The sequence below is a fragment of the Macrotis lagotis genome, chromosome 6, assembly GCF_037893015.1.
Source record: "Macrotis lagotis isolate mMagLag1 chromosome 6, bilby.v1.9.chrom.fasta, whole genome shotgun sequence".
Taxonomy (NCBI): Eukaryota; Metazoa; Chordata; class Mammalia; order Peramelemorphia; family Peramelidae; genus Macrotis; species Macrotis lagotis.
Window position 1 is genome coordinate 199,730,045 of NC_133663.1, and position 20,385 is coordinate 199,750,429.

The following is a 20,385-nucleotide window of genomic DNA, read 5'->3' on the forward strand; positions in this document are numbered from 1 at the left end:
ATAGCCTTCTAAAATTTTTTCTAGTCAATTTTTCCAATTATCAAGACATATTCCTTAGCTAATGATGATGTTCTCATAATACTGTATATAGAATATTGTGTATCAACTTAATTAGTACCATTAATATCTTCACCATCAGAAATTATAGTGATAGAAATCATGTGGGCAGTTTTGAGGTAGCTATGTAGTATAGTGAGAAGAGTTCTAGGTCTGTTTAATTAAAACACTTAGAAGCTAGAGAAACAATATTTTCTACCTTTATTCAGTCATTTCCATTACAAAGCATTTCTTTAGTGATAATTATGACTATTAAATTATTTTTTTCTGTATCTACTGTATACTTTTTAGTACCTGATTGGGCAAGGCTGATTGGCTAAAATATCACTTAAATTTAATAGGTAGTTGGGGCAGTTAGGTGGTGCAGTGGATAAAACACCAGCCCTGGAGTCAGGAGTACCTGGGTTCAAATCCAGTCTCAAACACTTAATAATTACCTAACTTTGTGGCCTTGGGCACGCCACTTAACCCCATTTGCCTTGAAAAAACCTAAAGAAAAAATTTAATAGGTAGTTATTAAGTGAAAACTGTGTGCAAGACACTGTACTAGGCCTTGATTGACACAAGTACATAAGTCATGAAAATCATGGTTTTCTCCATTGTCTCTAGACTCCAACTAATCCCTTGTCTGTCAAAGAAGCTAATCAGAATTCCCTAATTTTGAGTTATTAGTACCACCTGACACAAGAAGCTAAATGACACCAAAGTCCTAGTTATATTTCCTTCTCTTCCTAAACATATATATATATATATATATATATATATATATATATATATATATATTTTCTTTTTTCACCAAGAAAACAAGATTTAACTGATATCTTATTTTAACCCTTACCAATACTAGAGGTCAAAAATTATACAGAGAAAAAGAGCTTAACTAATTCCTCTTCTGGCTTTTGGTAACAATTTGAGTAAGAAATACACATTATTTATTTAATAATTTACTTTAAACTGGAAGAGTCTAGTCTGTTAGGAAGAGAAAGGAGTTCCCAGCTAGATAACTAGTACTTACTGTCAACCCAGCAACTAAGAATAATCAATCCTCACAGATCACTGAGGGGACCAGTGATGGGACTTATATGCCTGACTGCATAAATTATGTTGTCTTGAAGGCATGTACATAATGTATTTCATTTGTTCATTGAATTGAAATGCTAGTGCAATAAATCAAATGAGATGAAAGCAACAATTTGAACCAGAAAATTATGAATCAACCCAAAAGTTTTCTCTATGTGATATAGATGATTGTACATTTTTAACTGTTCCTAATTTTCCTGCCTGATAATGCCTTTATATCTCCCAAATTTTCATATTTTTCACCTATGTACATGGTATGTATATATGATCATCTATGTATATACTTATATATGTGTGTATTGTTTCCCGAAATAGAGAGGAGTTTCCTTGGGAAGAGGACCCAAACTTTTTAATGTTTATCATTTGAATCCCCAGCACTCACCATAGAACCTGAATCCTATTGCTATGATATAGATTATATTTCAGGATCAAAAACTCAATTTCTATGTATTACCTGAATATATATATTTATTTGCTCTCAAATATCTTCTCCTGTATATGACTAAAATACAGATTTATAGAAAATCATTATAAAGTTCTCATGCCAAGAAAGTAAATTTAAAGGGCTTATAAATTTATATTTAATGAACATTTAAATATTTATTTTATTTGGATTTCATATTATTTTAAACACAATTCTTTTTGTTTAAATATGTTATTGTATGAATTAAAATTGTTTTTACTTCAGAAATAATAGGAATAACCTATACTTTAAATATTTTAAGGAACTCTACAACTTGCAGATTTAGATGACTCAAAGGTTAAGTAAATTACTCAGGATCATACAGCCTGTATTTGTCAAGGGTGGGATTTGAACCCATTTTTTTCCATGGATTTGAGAATGGCTTTCTAACCATTACATCTTACTGTCTTTCACCACATCGCCAAGAAAATTATATCTTTCTTTGATGTTATAACTTCTTAATCTAAGACTAGAACTCTGATTTAAATTAAAATTATAGTATCAGACTTCTAATATTTTTTAATGTTTTCTTGGTCCCATTGCCTCATCAGATATCACTGTAGAATAATTTCAGAAAAAGCAAGCTGGCATGCTATGTTATCTTGTGGCATAGACCTGTAATTCCTGGTACTGAGGAGACAGGTGCTAATGAGTTCAGGAACTTTGAGCTGTAGGACTAATGCTAATCTCATCTTCACTAAGTCTGGAACCAATATGTCAAAGCCCCAAAAGTAAGGGGCCACCATCCTATGGAACTAATGGCAAACTGACCCAGGTCAGAAAAATGGAGCAGATTAAAATTTCACTGCTGATAGTTATTCGGATTGGGTCAAAGAGTAACCATTACATTTCTCACTCTGAGTGAGATAGGAAGTTCTTCCTCCCACTCCTCCTCCCCCACCAAGAAAGAATTTTTAAAAATGTTTAACTGATTATTATAATAGTATCTCATGTTTAGCAGTTACTTCTTATTTTTCAAAGAAGTCCTAAATCTTTCTAGGGTCTAGGTTCTACTTAGCAACTGTGTTTATCTAGGCCCAGGGACAATCTAATATCTTTTTATATATTTTATTAACAGGACCAATTAAAATGCTAACAATTTTTAGTCATTTTGAAATCTGAGATTACGTTGTTTTGTGAAACAAGTCCTATAAAACTTTGCTGACTACTAGTTATTGAAAGCTGATCATAGTTAATCTCTCTCTGATCTCAGTATTGTAGAATAACAAATAGATCACTCCATATGATTGTTTCTTTGAATGGCTTTTCCAGGAAGGAGAAAAAGAGTTACTGGAGATGTGAAATATCTGAATTACGAAGTGCATTGTAAAAACTTTTCAAGATGCAGAAAATGATCAAATGCAGTGATTGATATTCAGTGTTGCTTCTGAGATTTTATTTTACTCTGTTACAACTTGAAACTGTTAATTCTCTAGTTGCAAAAGTCAATAGTATAAATTAACTGAATGATCAGTGAGATGGCTTTATCTAGTTAAATCCTGTTAAATTCATCTAGTTACTACTTATTGAGGAATATTTTCCTGGAAAAAAAAAGTTTGTCAAACATAGTACCACATTTAATTTCCCAGTTTGGGATTAAAATCAGATAATTAGAAAGCAAAATCACACGCAAAAAAAATTTGAAAATAATTTGGAAAGGACATCTTAATAATTCTTTTATGACTTTGGAGAGGAAGTAAAAGATGTTTTATTCTTCAGTTTGTATATTCACTATTTTCATTCTTTCCATAAGGTTCTGACAATTCCATTGGTACCCAAAAAAAAGAATGAAAAATTGAAAATATTCTTCAATTGTGAAATATTCCAAAGTTTGCTTTCATGGTTAAAGGTACCAGGAGGGAGTGAGAGGAAGGCATGGATGAAAGAGGGGAGATGCTTTTAGGCAGTGAGTTGTGAAGGATAAGGGGTTATCCTGTTAGAGATACTGATAGCTGTACATCATCTTCCCTTCACTGGATCATGGAGACCATTCCAGCTGAAATGAAAATGTGCAGAATGACATGTTTATTTTTCATCTTAAATCCTCATAATATTAGACTCCTTGTGCATTATTGCTTTGTTTCATTATCCCATGTTCACCACAGATGTGCTGCCTACAGTGCCAGGCCAAGAGGATAAAACAGCTACTATGCTTTCTGATGGAGCCATTTATAGCAGCATTGACTTCACCACCAAAACAGCTTATAATAGTTCAAGCCAAATAACACAAGCTACACCATATGCCACCACACAGATCCTACACTCCAATAGCATTCATGAGTTAGCTGTTGAACTTCCTGATCCTCAGTGGAAAAGTTCAATTCAGCAGAAAACAGACTTGATTGGATTTGGTTATTCTCTTCCTGATCAAAACAAAGGTAACAATGGTGAGTGAGGTTCTTATTAACTTCTTGGAGTTAATGTTGTATTATTTGTGCATGAATTAGAAACTTGTGTTTTGACTCTGATTCATTATCAGGTTTATTACCCTAAAAAAAAAATAATTAAACCGGCATGTGTATGGTAGTTTGCCCAACCACCACCACAACCACACTTCACTTAAATCCAGCCTTTCCATGTTTTTCATTCTTTTTCATGTAATCAGTCTCCCATTTGTATTTTCATTAGGACAGATAGGTCAAAAAAAAATAAAGCAAAACACTATTTCTTCACTGTCCCACAACATCTGCTTCTAATTTGCTAACTGCATGATCTGCATGGGCCTGTGCTATGAACTAATCACATGATGCCACTATGACCTTTGCCCTTTAACCCTTAGCCTTACTTTACATCCCTGACTACCGAATGGCTGAGGGATTGTCTAATAGAATGCCACACAACCAGTCACAGGATTTCAGCACTACCAGCTCCCACAACAGCTCAGAAAGAAGTGGCAGTCTCTCAGGTTGGTTCATTACATAAGGAGAAATTCTTGCTTTTCAGCAACTTTTGACCTTTATTGCTAATAACAATTAGAAATTAAATTAAATTGTTAATATGGTTAATACCACTACCATATTAAGGCATTTATCCTTAAAACTACTGTTACCATAATATTGTAACTCAATAACATGCATCATGGTTTGGGTTTTGTTTTTTTTTTAATCCCACACTATCCTCATTTATGTACCAGCTACAATTATTTTTAATGAAAAAACTCTAAGCTCTAATTTTCAAAGTTGGATTTGTTTTTAGAACCCATCCAAAGGATTTTAATGATCAAGAGATAATGAAAACATTGTTAAAAAGATGTTGTCACTGGCATGGATCTCAAAACAACCTTCTAGCAAAAATTCTGTGAATTAAATTTTAGGGTTATTACAATTGCTGCCTCTAGTAATTCCCAAGTGGTTTAAACTATCTTCTTTTTTTAAAATTAAATTTATTTATTTGTTTTTCCAGCTACATGAAAAGATAGTTTTCAAAAAAACTAAGTTCCACATTTGTCTCCCCTATCCCTTCCCTCCCTGAGACAGAGTGTAATTAAATAAAAGTTATTCATATATAACTAAGTATATTACCATACTAACCATGTTGTGAAAGAAACATCAGAACAAAAAAAAAAACTGAGAGGAAAAAACAGAAAAAAAAATTGAAAAATTGAAAATAGCATGCTTTGGTGTGCATTCAGACTCTTCATAGTTACTTCTCTGGATGTAGGTGTTATTTTTCATCATAGTTCTTTATACTGCTGAGAAGGGCAAGATCATCATAGAATGTTGCTTTTATATATACAATGTTCTCCTGGTTCTGCTCACTTCACTCAGCATCACTTCGTTCAAGTCTTTCCAGATTGTTATGAAGTCCAGCTGCTCATGACTTCTTATAAAATAACAGCACTCCATCACATTCATATATAACAATTTGTTCAGTCATTCCCCAATTGATGGACATGCCCTCAATTTCCAATTCTTTGCCACTCAAAATTAACTGCTATAATAAATAAATATACATATATATATATATGTGTGTGTGTCTTTGTGTGTGTGTGTCTGTGTGTATGTATGTGTGTGTGTGTGTGTGTGTGTGTGTGTGTGTGTGTGTGTATACTTTTTACCTTTGGGATAAAGACCTAGGAGTAGTATTGCTAGTTCAAAGGGTATGAACAATTTTATTACCATAGTTCCGAATTGCTCTCCAGAAAGTTCTCCATTTCAAAATTTTAGCAAAATGCATTTGTGTTCCAGTTTACCCCTATCTCCTCCAATGCTGATCATTTTCCTTTTTTGTAATTTTGGCTAATCTGATATGTATGAGGTGGTATCCAAGAGGTTTTTTAATTTACATTTTTCTTATCAGTAATGATTTAGAGAATTTTTTTATATTACTATAGATAACTTTAATTCCTTCAACTGAGAACTACCTGTTCATAACCTTTGACCATTTATTAATTGGGAAATGACTTCTAATCATAAAAATCTGGCTCAGATATTTCAGAAATGAGTCCTTATAAAAAAGTCTTTATAAAAATTGATTTCCCATCTTACTGCATTCCTTTTAATCTTGGTTGCATTGATTTTATTTGTGCAAAAACTTTTAATTTAGTGTAGTCAAAAGTGCCCATTTTGCTTTGTATAATGTTCTCTATCTCTTTCTCAAAGAGTAGATTACTGTAGTCATTTACTACTTGTACCTAATGTAACTTGTACTATTTCTTTTGTACCTATACTATTCCAAATATCTACAAATTTATTTCTTAGCCAGGATCAACCAGTTTTGATAACTACTGTTTTATAATTTTATAATTTATAATTTTAAGTCTGTTATAGCTGGATCACTTTCCTTTGCATTTGTTTCATTAATTCCCTTGACATTCTTGACCTTTTGTTCTTCCAAATAAATTTTGTTACTGTTTTCCTAGCTCAATAGAATTATTTTTTTGTGAGTTTTATTGGCATGACACTAAATAAGTAATCTAATATGTAAAATTAATATTTTTATTGCATTAACTCGGCTCGCCAATGAACAATTGACAATTGTCAAATTATTTAGATCTGATTTTATTTGTGGGGAAAGTGTTTTGTAATTGTTTTCATATAGTTTCTAAGTTTAGCAGGACAGATAGATTCTGAAGTATTTTATGTTGTCTACTTTATTTTTTTAACTTAGATCATTCTTTTTTATTTTTTTTGTTTTTATGCAAAGCAATGAGATTAAATGACTTGCCCAAGGTCACACAGCTAGATAATTATTAAGTGTCTGAGGTTAGATTTGAACTCAGATCCTCCTGACACTAGGACCGGTGTTCCATCCACTGTGCCACCTAGCTGCCCCATGTAGTCTACTTTAAATGCCATTTGTCTTTTTTATCTTTTGCTTCTATGCCTTGTTGATAATATATAGAAATGCTGATTATTTATGAAGATTTATTTATTTCTTGCAATTTTACTAAAGCTGTTAATTTGTCTCAAGTTGTTTTTTAGTTGATTTTCTAGGATTATCTAAGTATATCATCTTATCATCTGCAAAACTCTCATTTTGTTTCCTCATTTCCTATTCTAATTCCCTCAATTTATTTTCTTCTCTTATTGTTGAATCTAAAATTTCTAATGCAATATTGAATAATAGTGCTCCCTGCTCCTGGTCAACTCTCCCTCCACTCCTTTCTTTTGTGGATTCTGTCATTCCAGAATTAGTTCATTGTTTGAAAAATAAACATTGTTTTTTAAAAAAGTCAGGAAGAGCTTAAGGAAGTTCCAGGGTTCTCTCCACCATCTTGGCTTTGCTAGTTCAATTTATTTTTTATTCACTTTTTCTTAACAGTGCAAATTCTTGTGTTCAGTCTCATAGGAAGACTGTTATTTAAAAAAAATACATTGTTTTTAATTAAAAGCCAATTTCTACAAATAACTGAAGTACAACTGTTTTTTATATTAGCAGTCCTTTACTTCATAAATACTTACATTCATTCCATTTTTAAAATGTTTGATTCAAAAACCTATAAAAATTTCAAAATACCTGGACAATTTTTTTCAAGAAGAGAAATTTGATAATAAATAAGATTATATTTTATTCTTCAGTAGGTCAGGAGAAGAGAGGAACCCAACTTTGAATTCCTGGCTAGACATCCAGGTCTAAAATTTTGCATTTGAACTCTGAGAACATGATAAAGTAGTATGTAGAAATTTAAGATTCATTCATATGAATGTGATAATTGAAACACTGGGATTAGATGATAAGATCACTAAGTAAGTATAAAGAAAAACTTTAAGAAAGAGAAAAATCTTGAATATACTCTCATTTAAGTGTTGAAAGAATGACTAGGAACTAGCAAAAGAAAAAAGATGCAGAGTGGTTGGTAGAAAACCTCAAATATATTTTTTACAGGAAAGTAGGGTAGCTGATCTGGACCCCTTCACAGAATAAACACTCAAAAAAGTAAATTACTAATGGTAAAATGTGAGGGGTAAGGAGGCAGGCCTTATGGAGGGATATAACGAGGTGATCAGATAACATGGATCTTAAACAGTTCCAATGTGAAAAATCTCCAAATTCTGGGGGGGTGTTCCAGAATGTGGTTTTGAAGTCCATAGAAAGTCAGAAACAAGCCTAGGAAGGAAATGAAAGAAATCAAAGAAATAGAGTGTATATAAAAAAAGACATCATGGTCCTCAATATAAAATCTTACAGAGAAGTCAAAGAAAATGATCAACAGTAACAACCAAAACTATTTAAAATCAGGATTGAAGTCATTAATGACCTTAAGCTGTTTGAGTTGAAATTAGATTTCAATAAAATAAAGTTATAAAGAGGTAAAGGCATCAAACATATGACTTGTTCTATATATTTTGCCAGTAAAGAGGAGAAAGATGCAATATCTTCAGGAAGAACACAATCATAAATGGATGAGAAGAGAAATAAGCATAAAGGTACAGGAGTTATTTTCAGCAAAGGATGTTGACTTCTTCATCCTTGTCCATAAGAAGAAAGAAAGAGCCAAGACAGACATTAGGGTATCATGAGAAAGAGGGAATTGGAAGAACATTCCCAGGTCAGCTCACAAAAATGTATTTGGTTAAATAACTTGATTGGTTAATCAATAAGTTTCTATTTATATTCTGTGCCTAAAGCATGCTTCTATGAAATGATCCTAATAAGGCCACCTAGAATATTCACAAAATTCAAGTCCTAGGGGGAATTGAGACATATTGATGGTCCTTTGGGAAAACGATAGAGATCAGTGAAGAACTTGAGGCATCTTTCTGATTTGACCTTCTGACAGGCATGAAAAAAACAGAAGAATATCTAAAAATGGATACTGTTGGTCTTACAGCAATCAACTATATATTATGCTTCAGCTTTAGGAGTCATGTGGTTTCTGGTGTCACTAGTGTCTCATTGGTAGCATATGAGGTAGCTAGGCTATCAGACTTATAACTGAAAGTGCTGGTAGTAGGGAGTTTTATTTATTGGGGATTAAATGTTAGTTTCTCAGCAAATTTACTAGTCATGTAACAGGAGCCTACAAAGTTGTTTGAGGTATGGGAGTATGGTTTTATGAAGAGCATGTTTAGACAAAGAACATGTTTAGAAAACAGTATCATGGTATATTTTTCACCAAGCCTTACATAACTTGGACAATCTGTTGTGCTTCAGGGTACTCAAGAGGCAAATACAGGTGTCCTCACAAAATAGAGTCAGTCTTGCTCAGGCATGATAGCCCAGGTTATACAATCTACCCCCTTCATACCTGAGACTCCTTAAATTTTTTGATTGAGGGAATTCTGTACTATTTATTTCCAGGGTCAATAATATCTGTCAATCTGATGTATTACTAGCAAAGTTAGCCAGAACCTAGACCTATATAGGAGAAGAGGTCCAAAACATGCTTCATTCTGATGCAACATAAAGAGTTACATAGCCTATTCTTTAATTCAATCTATTACTTGTTCTACCTATCCAATAATGTTAATCTAGTAATAGCACAAGGTACTGACTAAGGCACACATTCTGTCTTGATTATTCAAGAAATAATCAAGTACTAACCAGTTGAGAAGGACTTTAATATCTGTGGTTTACTGGTCAATTTTTTTTTTTTTACTACTTCAGAGGGCAAATGAGTACAAGCATACAAAACATCTACCCTCTGAATTTTTCCTTTGGGGGAAAAATGACAGGGGCAATAACTGTTAGTTTTTGGATCTATGTTTGCATTGGCATAAATCTTGGATCTTCATCTCCATCTCCAGTCTTTGGTAATTCATATCCCATTATTCGGTCCAGCAAATAGAGTTCTTTCTTGGAACAGCAGAGTTCAAGATGAAACAGTTTAAGGAACGGAATTAACCAATCCATGCCAGAGAAGTAAAAGGCTAATCCTTTATGGTTAATAGTATGTATGTAGATAACATGTGATTTCTTGATCTTGCTCATTCTCAGATTAATTTAGTAGAAATGGTGTCCCATTAATCTATGATGGAGAATACCATCTGTATCCAGCAAAGGAACTGTGGAGATTAAACAAAAACCAAAGCTTATTATCTTCAATTTTTAAAAGTTGTGTTATGTATTACATAATCTTACTATCTCTAATGTTTTCTTTCTTCCTTTTGGATCTCTTTCTTCTTTCCCAACACATTCAGTTTTGATCAATACATATCATGGATATAAATGTAAAGACTATATCAGATTGTCTTCTATTGGGGAGAGGGGGGAGGGAAAAGAGTGAGAGAGAAAGACTTGTAAAACTCAAAACCTTGCAAAAAAATGATTGGTAGAAACTACCATGTATGTAATTGAGAAAAAATAAAATATTTATATAATAAAAAATGATGATCAAAGAAAGAATTGATATCCCATTATCAGCAGAAATATACTCAGAATGCTCAGACTTCCAGCATAGATGTTGCTTTTTAGTGATGAAATTATCCATTGTGTGGGAATACATAAAGTAGCAGCTATCTTGTATCTAGACTTGTATCTAGAATCTTCTCTGGAGTCTGGGTTGGGGCCCTTCAAGTTTCTAGCAAATGGATACTGATTAACAGTATTATTAACCTCTTCTGAGGGTTAGATAGATGCCTCAGTTGACTGACCAATTGGTCATTATTGGTGTGTTTTGATATTCAGTTAACATTGTAAGAGAGAGCTTGATTATATTCCTTGTTTCTTCTGAAATTCCATAGGTCTTTCTGATTCATTGAGACAAGTTATAAATATGTGGTAATGTAGCATAATGGATACTATTTTAGTTCATATGTTAGTACCCACATCAGATTTCATTCCATTTTGCTTCCAAAGATTCAATCATCCAAAAAGTCTTCAGTGATGGATGCAAGAGCTAGTGAATATGAGTCTGAAAGTTCTAAGTCTTGAAGCATCACTGTAGCAAGTTGTCTTGTATTGATTGTAGTTTGCTTTATAAGGTTGTGGCATGACCTATTGCTCTAGAGCTTATTTTATGTTTCTATTCTCAAGGTAGGTGGTGCTGCCTTTGGACCAGGAAATCTGCACTCTCTGAAAGCTCTGTTTATCAAAGTTTCCAGTCAACATTTGGTATCAGAAATGAATAAGTTCAAGGAGGACAACATATTGTCTAGATAGTGATAACCTTCTCATGAAGATTATCATACCCATATATACCCATGGGACCATACTTAGCTTGAGATTTTATGTGCCATTAACCAATTAATCTGCCATAAGGGACTTTAATACCTGGTCTAAAGTATTTTTGGCAGTCTCTTGCCTAACAATCATTATGCCATTTATATAATGTAGGATCGACACTCAAGGGAAAGAAGTACATATCTCTGGCTGAAGTCCAGACCACTAACTTATGATATATTTAGAAGGAATGTTAAGTTATCTTTTAAGCAAGATAATTAAGGTTTAATGGAAGCCTAGCCAGGTGGAAGGCAAACTGTTTTTGGTCCTTCTTAGGGATGGAGCATGGAAGGAATACATTGGCTAACTCATACTAATCCCCTTGGTGCTCAATATCTATTTTGGGGGGTAATCATGTCAGTTAATTGGGGTTCTAAGGAATGCTGCCTTGTTAAGTTCTCTAAAATCTATCGTCAGTCTCCAGTACCATTTACCATTGGTCTTTTCCACTGGTCACATAACACTACTACTTCATAAGACTGAAGTTCAAAATCCCTGCTAGTTTTCCTATCAGGGCTTCCTGTATTGGTATTGCTTAGTGTGAACAACCAGAGAGGGTCTAGGTTCTCATCTTGTGGTGACTCCTAGTGGCAATACAGCCATATCAGATAGGATAATAGATCAATGGCAGTATTACACATTCATCAGGAGTTGTTATAATTGTCTATGTAAGCAGAAGAAAGGCTCCTTATCATCACATGGGTTTGGTCCTTTGTTCTCTCTATAGGAGTATTGTAGTAGAACTTGCATAAAGGGACTTAGTTTTGCCATGAGGAGCCACCCTTCCAGGGATTACCATAATTTGAATTCTAGTTTTCAGGAGATGTAAATAGTGCTGGGTCTCCCCCATTAGGGCAAAATATTTGCTGGTGCATAGATTCAGAAGTTGGAGGGTAGGTCTAGGTCCCATTCAGAATTCTTCTAGACAGGAATCAAATCTTTGTAAGAATTCAAGTAAAGGTAAAGGGGTCCTGTGAACTCCACAAGAGAGACAAAGGGTCAAATTGACACTGATTCCCGTATTCCAGTAGGTATACCAAGAATATCTCTAGCCTTTGACCTTCCCCCTCTGAGTTTATTTGCAGGATATTATCCTCTGGACCCCTTGTGATCTCACTCACTGTATAAGGCATGAAATGAAAAGCAACTCAAAAGATACATAGTACCCCTGAAGGAGTTTCATTTATGAATTCTATACTTTCTTACATGTTTCTGGTGAATATAATCTAGTTCCTTTTCACTATAATTTCCTTCCTTCCAACACATATCCACATCATTGGTACAGGCCTCAGTGATTAATTTTGTTTATATTCTATATCATTTTAACAATTTCATCTAAGTTAAGCTGAAACAGCCACAAGAATGAGTACTCTCACTGATTTTAATGTCTTGCCTTACCCATTGATAAAGATCACAAGAGAGCCGAGGATGATATCTGTAACCACTGAACTCCTCAGGAAATCTCTCCCTAATTAGAACTTTCCCCTCCTGATTGCTTGCTTTCCCAACAGTGGCATGTCAGTCTTTCAAACCCCACCTGACAAACAGCAAAGAACCACAGGGGTTTCAGAACAACATATTACTAGGATCATCCATATTACTAGAATCAGAAAGAAAAATGCATTTATTAAGCTTACAAGTTTGAGCATCATTTGGTCCCCAAGGTCTATTGTCCCATAAGATATCTTTCTGTGTAATAGGGTTACACTCTGAATGAAAGACCATTATATTGTGCAAGGGAGTGATTATGATTTTGTAAAGAACATGTTTGGGCAGGGCATATTTGGGAAAGTCATAACATGTTTGTTTTTTTTTTTCTTTTTTAAACTGAATCTGGAATGCTTAGATGACTCAGGAGTCAAATAGGAATGACTTGACTATATGGACACCCATTTGCTCAGTTCGGACCAGGTCTATCTGAGGCCAACCTAATGATTCAGGCTTTGGATTTGAGCAACACTTGTGTACCATAAAATGCAATAAAAATAAACTTACCATAGAATTGAAATGATGCAATTTTCTAACAATAAACACTGTACCCCTCACTAGATCAGAAAGACTCCCTGAAGGAAAGTGGAAACTTGGCCAGATCTCATGAATACAAAGTTTCAGTAGGCAGTTTATTGTCAGTTTTTGTGTATTAGTTTGAGGTTTGTTTGTTTTTTTATTTTATGTCCCTAAAAATGGTCCCCTTGCCTCTTTTAAGGGAAGTATAGGTAAAATAAATGCTGTTCCAATATCATACCCTGGAACCAAAATTCCCAAAATTCTTAAATATTGTTAGAACTTTTTCTAAATTACTACTACATCTAGAAAAACACCTAGCATAGGCAAAACTATAGGAGAAGCCTAATACAAATAAATGAAAGATTTTTTAAAAAATCCAACAGCATAAAAATTCTCTTTAAAAAAGTAAAATTCTTGCAGTGACAATAATTTAAATTCATAGTAGTTTTCCTGACATAAAACCATTTTAACAGTGAATAGGAAAAGCAGAAGTATCATGACCACATACCTCCAACATAGTTACCACTCCCTAGCAAAAGGTAATAGTTACATGTAGTAAAGCTCTTACATGCAAATGGTTCTGACTCAAATCCATATGAAAATTCATCTTTAACCATCACTTCTTGGGCCTAGATCTGACTCAGGCTGGTTTGCTGATAGTTTAGTTTCAATATTGGAAAAAAAATGAGAACCTTATAAGTCATTCAAGAGATTTACTTAGCTATAACAAGAAAATGATATTCAGCAAGGCTAGGCTGATTTAACTGAGTATGAATTCCTTGCATGAATTGTCCATTGTGATTCACAAGTCAAGTATCAGAGAAACCGCCTGGAGCTCCTCTTGGTTTCTGTGACCAGAAAATCATCCCACTAACCTGAAACAACCAAACCTCAAGGATGGTCTAAGACCTTTAATGAAAAAATACCCTAATGGTTTTAGTCTGTCATTATCAAAAATGACCAAAATGATATCACTATGTGGGAATCAAGGTATAGTGTGACTTACTAATCAGACCAATACAAGTTCAGAAGAGTTTACCACAGATTGGACACAAATAGTCCATTTAAACATTTGGAGTTGAGATGTCTCTAAATTTGAGCATCTCATGTTTCTTCTAAGCTACTACAATTCTGCTTTGTTCATAGAGCACAGCTCCTTCTTTGATGCAGACACAGCATTACTAGGAAGTCTGCCAATTTCTTCTAGGCCATACAATTGATTCCAGACTTCTTCAGAAAGACTGAGAGTATCTTTGTATCACTTCTAACTCCATGTGAGCACTTGCCTTGTGTGAGTTCTCCATAAAATAATTCTTTAGGTACATAAATGTTTGGTATTCTAACATCACAACCATCCTCCAGGAGTCACACTATCACTGCAGCAGAATTTTAATGTTTGACAGTTCAGTTTGAGAAAGAATCATAGTCTCCATTATTTTATTTTTCCAGGTGATCTTCAAAGGCAGCCTTTAACTCCATCAAAAATAAAGTACAGGGCAGCAAGGTGGTGCAGTGGATAGAGCACTGTGCCTGCAGTCAGGAGTACATGAGTTGAAATCTGACCTCAGACATTTAATAATTGCCTAGCTGCATGACCTTGGGCAAGTCACTTAACCCCATTGCCTTAAATAAATAAAAATAATAATAAAGGACAATTTAAACTTGAGGAGATGCAGAATTCTTGGCTCTGTAAGAATAAGAATAAAACAATGCTTTTCTGATACAGAAACCTATGAAGCATCTCAGTGCTGATAGAATCACATTGATTAGTAAGTGATAAGAACATCAGAAGAAATGGACTGAAAACTTCTATAATGTTCTCAACTGCCTTTCTTCAATCCATTATACCCCAGGTTGAAGCCAACCTCTTTTTAGTATAATTTGCAACTGAAAAAGAGGTTTTGAATGCCATTATGCTCTTCTTACATGGCAAAATACCTATTACTGATTCTATTCCAGTTGAGATTTACAGGCCAGTCTTAGACAAAAGGCTCATACACTGCTTATACAAAAACTAACAGAATGTTTATGGGTGACATGGCAAGAGGAGATCATCCCCCAGAATTAAAAGGATTCTTCCATTGTCTATCTCTGATTATTCTGTAAAATGATGGGTAAGGGCTCATTATCTTCATCATTACTAGAAGATTTTCACCAGTCTTTCCTTAAAGACTGATCCTTCACCTAGAACCAGCTAGGATTCAGTAGGTTCACACCAGTTTGGCAGAACCTAAAGCTAATTTTATATTGAGTTCAGTGAACCAATTATTAATTTATTTGAATCCCAATCACTACCTTGAAGACGGTGTGGCTTTACAATGTGCTGAGGAATGATCAATATGGTGTTTGCTGTCTTGACAATTTCAAAAGAAGTTCCAGGTCTGTGCACATGAAGGTCTTTGATACCATCAGTTTTGAATTCTTGTGGAAAATTATGTCTAATTTTGCTTATCTGGAGAAATTCATGAGTATTATACATTGGTTATACTTCCAGATTCTGGATAATGAATGATGCTCTCAAGCTTTTCCAGTCATTGAAGAAGTAATGTAAAACTTTATGTTAGGGAAGCGGAGCCAAGATGGCAGCAAAAGAGCCTCTCTCAGGTGCTCTCTCCAAAATATTTCAAAAATCTTAAAATTATGACTCTAACTAAATTATTGAGAGACAGAACCCACAGAAAGATCCTGTGAGGCAATTCCCCACCCTGAAAAATAGTGGGAAAACTCTGTTCCAATGGTTGGAGGGACAGTACCATACCAGAGAGAAAGAACTTCAGCCTCTTGGGAACAGCCCCAGGGCACCTGGGAGCCCAACTGTAGACAGGAAAAGCAGTTTCCTGACCTGTACCCCAGGTAACACCAAGCTCAACTTGGAAGATCAGCAGGGACACCTCTGCCAGAGCAAGTGCAAAGCCCAGGCCCTCAGTGCAGCTCAGATCCCAGGAAATGGAATCAGGCCTGTGGAGCTGTTCAACAGAAGCCTCCAGGCAGCTGTGCTCTGAGTGCCCAGCTCATGGAAGGTAAGAGAGTGGAGAGAGACTGCTGAGGTCTGTTCTCTATCCTTGGAACAGGACTCTGGGGCTTTGACAACATTCAGACCCTGGTGGCAGTCTAGGCCACTTCATAGAGCACGGACCCCGCCCCCCATAGGCTCCAGGGCAGGGGGTGAACTTGTGGCCATTCACAGATCAGGAGAGCAATCAGAGCCTCATACACACTGAGGTCCTTTCAGGGGGTGTTCCAATAACACTCAAAAGCACAGGAAGCACCCCAAAATCAGGCAACTATTGGGGAAACGAGTAAACAGAAAAAAAAAGGAACCTGACCATAGACAATTACTTTGGTCCCATGGAGGATCAAAATACTCAATCTGAAGATGAGAAAGTCCAAACTTCTGCATCTAAAGACTCCAAGAAATATAGAAGTTGGGCTCAGGCTATGACAAAGCTCAAAAAAGATTTTGAAAATCAAGTAATAGAATAAAAATTGGGAAAAGAAATGAGAGAGATGCAGGAAAAACATGAAAATGAAGTCAGCAGCTTAATCAAAGAGATCCAAAAAAAAAAATGATGAAGAAAACAATATGTTAAAAGCCAGTTTAGGTCAAATGGATAAAATAGTTCAAAAAGTTATTGAGGAGAAGAATGCTTTAAAAAGCAGAATTTGCCAGATGAAAAAGGAGATAAGAAAACTCTCTGAGGAAAACAAATTGTACAATGGAGCTAAAGAAAGCTGATGATTTTGCAAGAAATCAAGACACAATAACAGCATCAAAAGAATGATAAATTAGAAGAAAATGTGAAATCTCTCATTGAAAAAACAACTGATCTGGGAAACAGATTCAGAAAAGAAAATTAAAAATTATTGGGCTACCTGAAAGTCATAATCAGGAAAAGAGCCTTGACATCATTTTTATTTTTTATTTTAAGGTGTTTTTTTTTGGCAAGACAGATGGGGTTAAGTGGCTTGCCCAACGCCACACAGCTAGGTAATTATTGTCTGAAGCCAGATTTGAACTGAGGTACTCCTGACTCCAGGGCCAGTGCTCTATCCACTGTGCCACCTAGCTGCCCCTTTGACATCATTTTTAAAGAATTTCTACAGGAAAATTGCCCTGATAGCCCAGAAGCAGAAGGTAAAATAGAAATTGAGAGAATCCAACAATCCCCCCCAGAAAGAGATCCAAAAAAACAACCCCCAGGAATATTATAGTAAAGTTCCAGAACTACCACGTCAAAGAGAAAATATTATAAGCAGCCAGAAGAACACAATTCAAATATTATGGAGCTGCAGTCAGCATGACACAGGACTTAGCAGCAACTATATTAAAAGTCTCATAGAGCTTGGAATATAATATTCCAGGAGGAAAAAGAGCTTGTAATGCAACCGAGAATCAACTGTCCAGCAAAACTGAACATAGAGAGGATGGATGAGAAGGATAAATTATGAGGGACTTGATGATGATGAACTGCATGTATTCCTGTATGGAAAGATGATACTGATAATAATATTCATATGAACTTTCTCATTTAATACAGCAGGTAGAGCTTTTATAGGAAAGGAGCTTTTATAGATGTGACACAAGAGCAAGCTGAATTTGAAGATATATTGTAAAAATGTAGTCAGTTGGTCAAAAGGAAATATACCAGGAGCAAGAGAAAAGTGAAGTATAATAGGTTAAGATATTTCAGGTAAAAGATATTTCATGTAGCTTTTGCAATGGTATGGAAGGGTGGAAGGTGAGGGGGAATGAGGGAGCCTTTATTCTCACTGGAAATGACTCAGAGAGGAAATAGCATACACACTAAAGAGAGTATGAGAGAAAGAAGGGGTACAAGGGGAGGGGAGGGAGGATGTGGGTGAGAGAGGAAAGAGTAGATCATATCAGAGGATTGTCAGATATAACACATTTCCTTTTTTACTTTTTATAAGGTGCTGGGATTGGTGGTCTGTCCGGGACCACGGGACTGGGTGGTTGCTGGGTCTCTGGGGTGGGATATGAGCTTGGGGCTGGTGCTCTGTCCATTGTGCCACTCAGCTGCCCTACAGCATATTTTTGAAGAGGGACAGAGTGAAAGGAGAGGGAAAATGCAATCGATGGTAGTGAGGAGGAATGGATGGAGGGAACTACAATCAGCAACAACAACTGTGGAAAAATATGGAAGTTACTTCTATGATGGACTTATGATAAAAAAAAAGTGATCTACCCGAGACAGAGCTGATGGTATCAGAACACAGAACACATTTTTTCTCTTTCTTTTACTTTATTTCTCATGAGGGTTTATATTTTTGTGGGGAAGGGTGTATTATGCTTACTCTCAAACAAGAATATTTTAGTAATGTGTAAATAAATTAAAGAAAAAATAATAAAAAACAATATGCTAGCTCCTTTGCTTTTTATCATCATGTTTTCAGTAATGTCAGCTACTTTCAATGAGTACAAAAATAGCATCAAGGTCAGCTACCACACTGATGGTAAATTATTTAACTTGAGAAAAGCTACAAACCAAGACTAAAGTAGAGGGACATTGGTGAATATTTTTTGGTTGTTCTGGGTTTTTTTTTTTTTGAGGATTAATGCCTATGTAAGAATTGTCATCCATTATCTCTGCTGTAGTCATAATTGTCCTGGTTTTTGTTGTGCTAACTCCTACTTATGACCATCTTTTTTATATTAAGAGATCAATCATGAATTGCATTGTAATCTTCATTATAGGTGAGGGAAAACTGTCCTGTACCATCAACCACTTAGCCTACCATCCAGGACTTAAGGATCCTATCCCTCTCTAAGAACCCAATCTGGGGAAGGCCAGCGGGGAATTTGGATGCAAATTTTTTTTTCCTCATCAAAGGTCTCTGAGGGACTAATCCATTCTGTAGGTACTACTTAGACATTTTAACTTTCCCTGCTAGAAAACAGTCCCTTTCCCAATAACACTACATCCTGTTCCTCCATGCTCAATCTGAGGAAAAGTTGATCTCCAAATATTGTCTTGCCTACAATTTGTGGTTTATAATATAAAGCTATGGACATGCCTTTTCCCCCTGCACATGCAATTAATCACTTTTCGAGCACTACCAATGCCTCTGGGAACTATTCTGCTATCTGCTATACTATCTCTGGGACCTATATCTCTCTGTTGTCCACTACCATTTGAATCTCTACCCACTTCTCATCTTATTGACTTGTTACTTCTTGCTTTCTGTTGTCTTTAGTCCTTGTTTTTGCCTGCTAGGGTCTACCCTACTCTGCCACAATCAATTGCTTTCCCTACTTTCATATGCTAATGGAGGACAGCTATTATTATCAATACCTGAGTCATTCTGCTCTATGATGGGACTATTGGCTAGGACACTACTTCTGTGGGGGCCTATTTGTGCACTCCTATGTCAGTTCTGACTCTTCCTGCCCTTATGTATTTATGAAAATCAGTAGTCCTACAGTGATCTTATATATGGTACGCAAGTTTCTCTGCACTCCCAAACAGAGTATTTTAAATCCCAAGAATGTGATGCTCAGCACTAGCTATTTGCTTTATTCAGATTAAGATAACAATTAGAACTGAGGAATCCACCCTCTTGAGTTTATGATTTAAATAGGACCTTAAGACAAAGGATTTGGGAAAAGGGGAACATGATTTGAACTCTTTTGGCTGAGGATTCAGGACTTTTGAACAATTACAGGGTGTGAGGTGATAGATAACTTCTTCTAGGTTTATGAATCAGAATGCTTCAGAATCCATTCTCCCAACCCCCAATATCAATTACAGTGCTTGTTCCTAGGTTCAAATACTACATGCAAACTAGAGGAAACATCTGTGACTTTTTGCTTGCACATATTTCCATAACAGAAGCTCTATGAATTAGTAAACATTATGTTGAAATTTTAATCAGGAAGCCTAGGTATGATCTTTGCCACAGACAGTGCTTGATGATAGACATATCACCTCAATTCTTAAGATTCTGATTTCATTTATTTCTAAAATGGAGATAATAATTGCACTACTTAATTCATAGGACTAAGGAAAAGTGCTACATAAATAAGTGTAATAATTATATGGAAGAGGCTATGTCACAAAAGAGATGAAAAACTAAAAGGAAAAGTATCTTTATGTACAAATTCAGTTGTTCCAGTTCTTTTATGGTCTCAAGGAATTGGAAATTGAGGAGATGCC

General features: G+C 35.1%; 1 protein-coding gene across 1 annotated transcript in view; it reads left to right on the plus strand.

Annotated features, from left to right (window-relative positions):
* Positions 1-20,385, plus strand: part of ROBO2 (roundabout guidance receptor 2) — a 795,143-nt gene that overhangs the window by 733,968 nt on the left and 40,790 nt on the right. Inside the window, 2 exon segments of the mRNA XM_074192780.1 lie at positions 3,706-3,987; positions 4,380-4,505. Coding sequence (XP_074048881.1) covers positions 3,706-3,987; positions 4,380-4,505 — 408 coding nt within the window.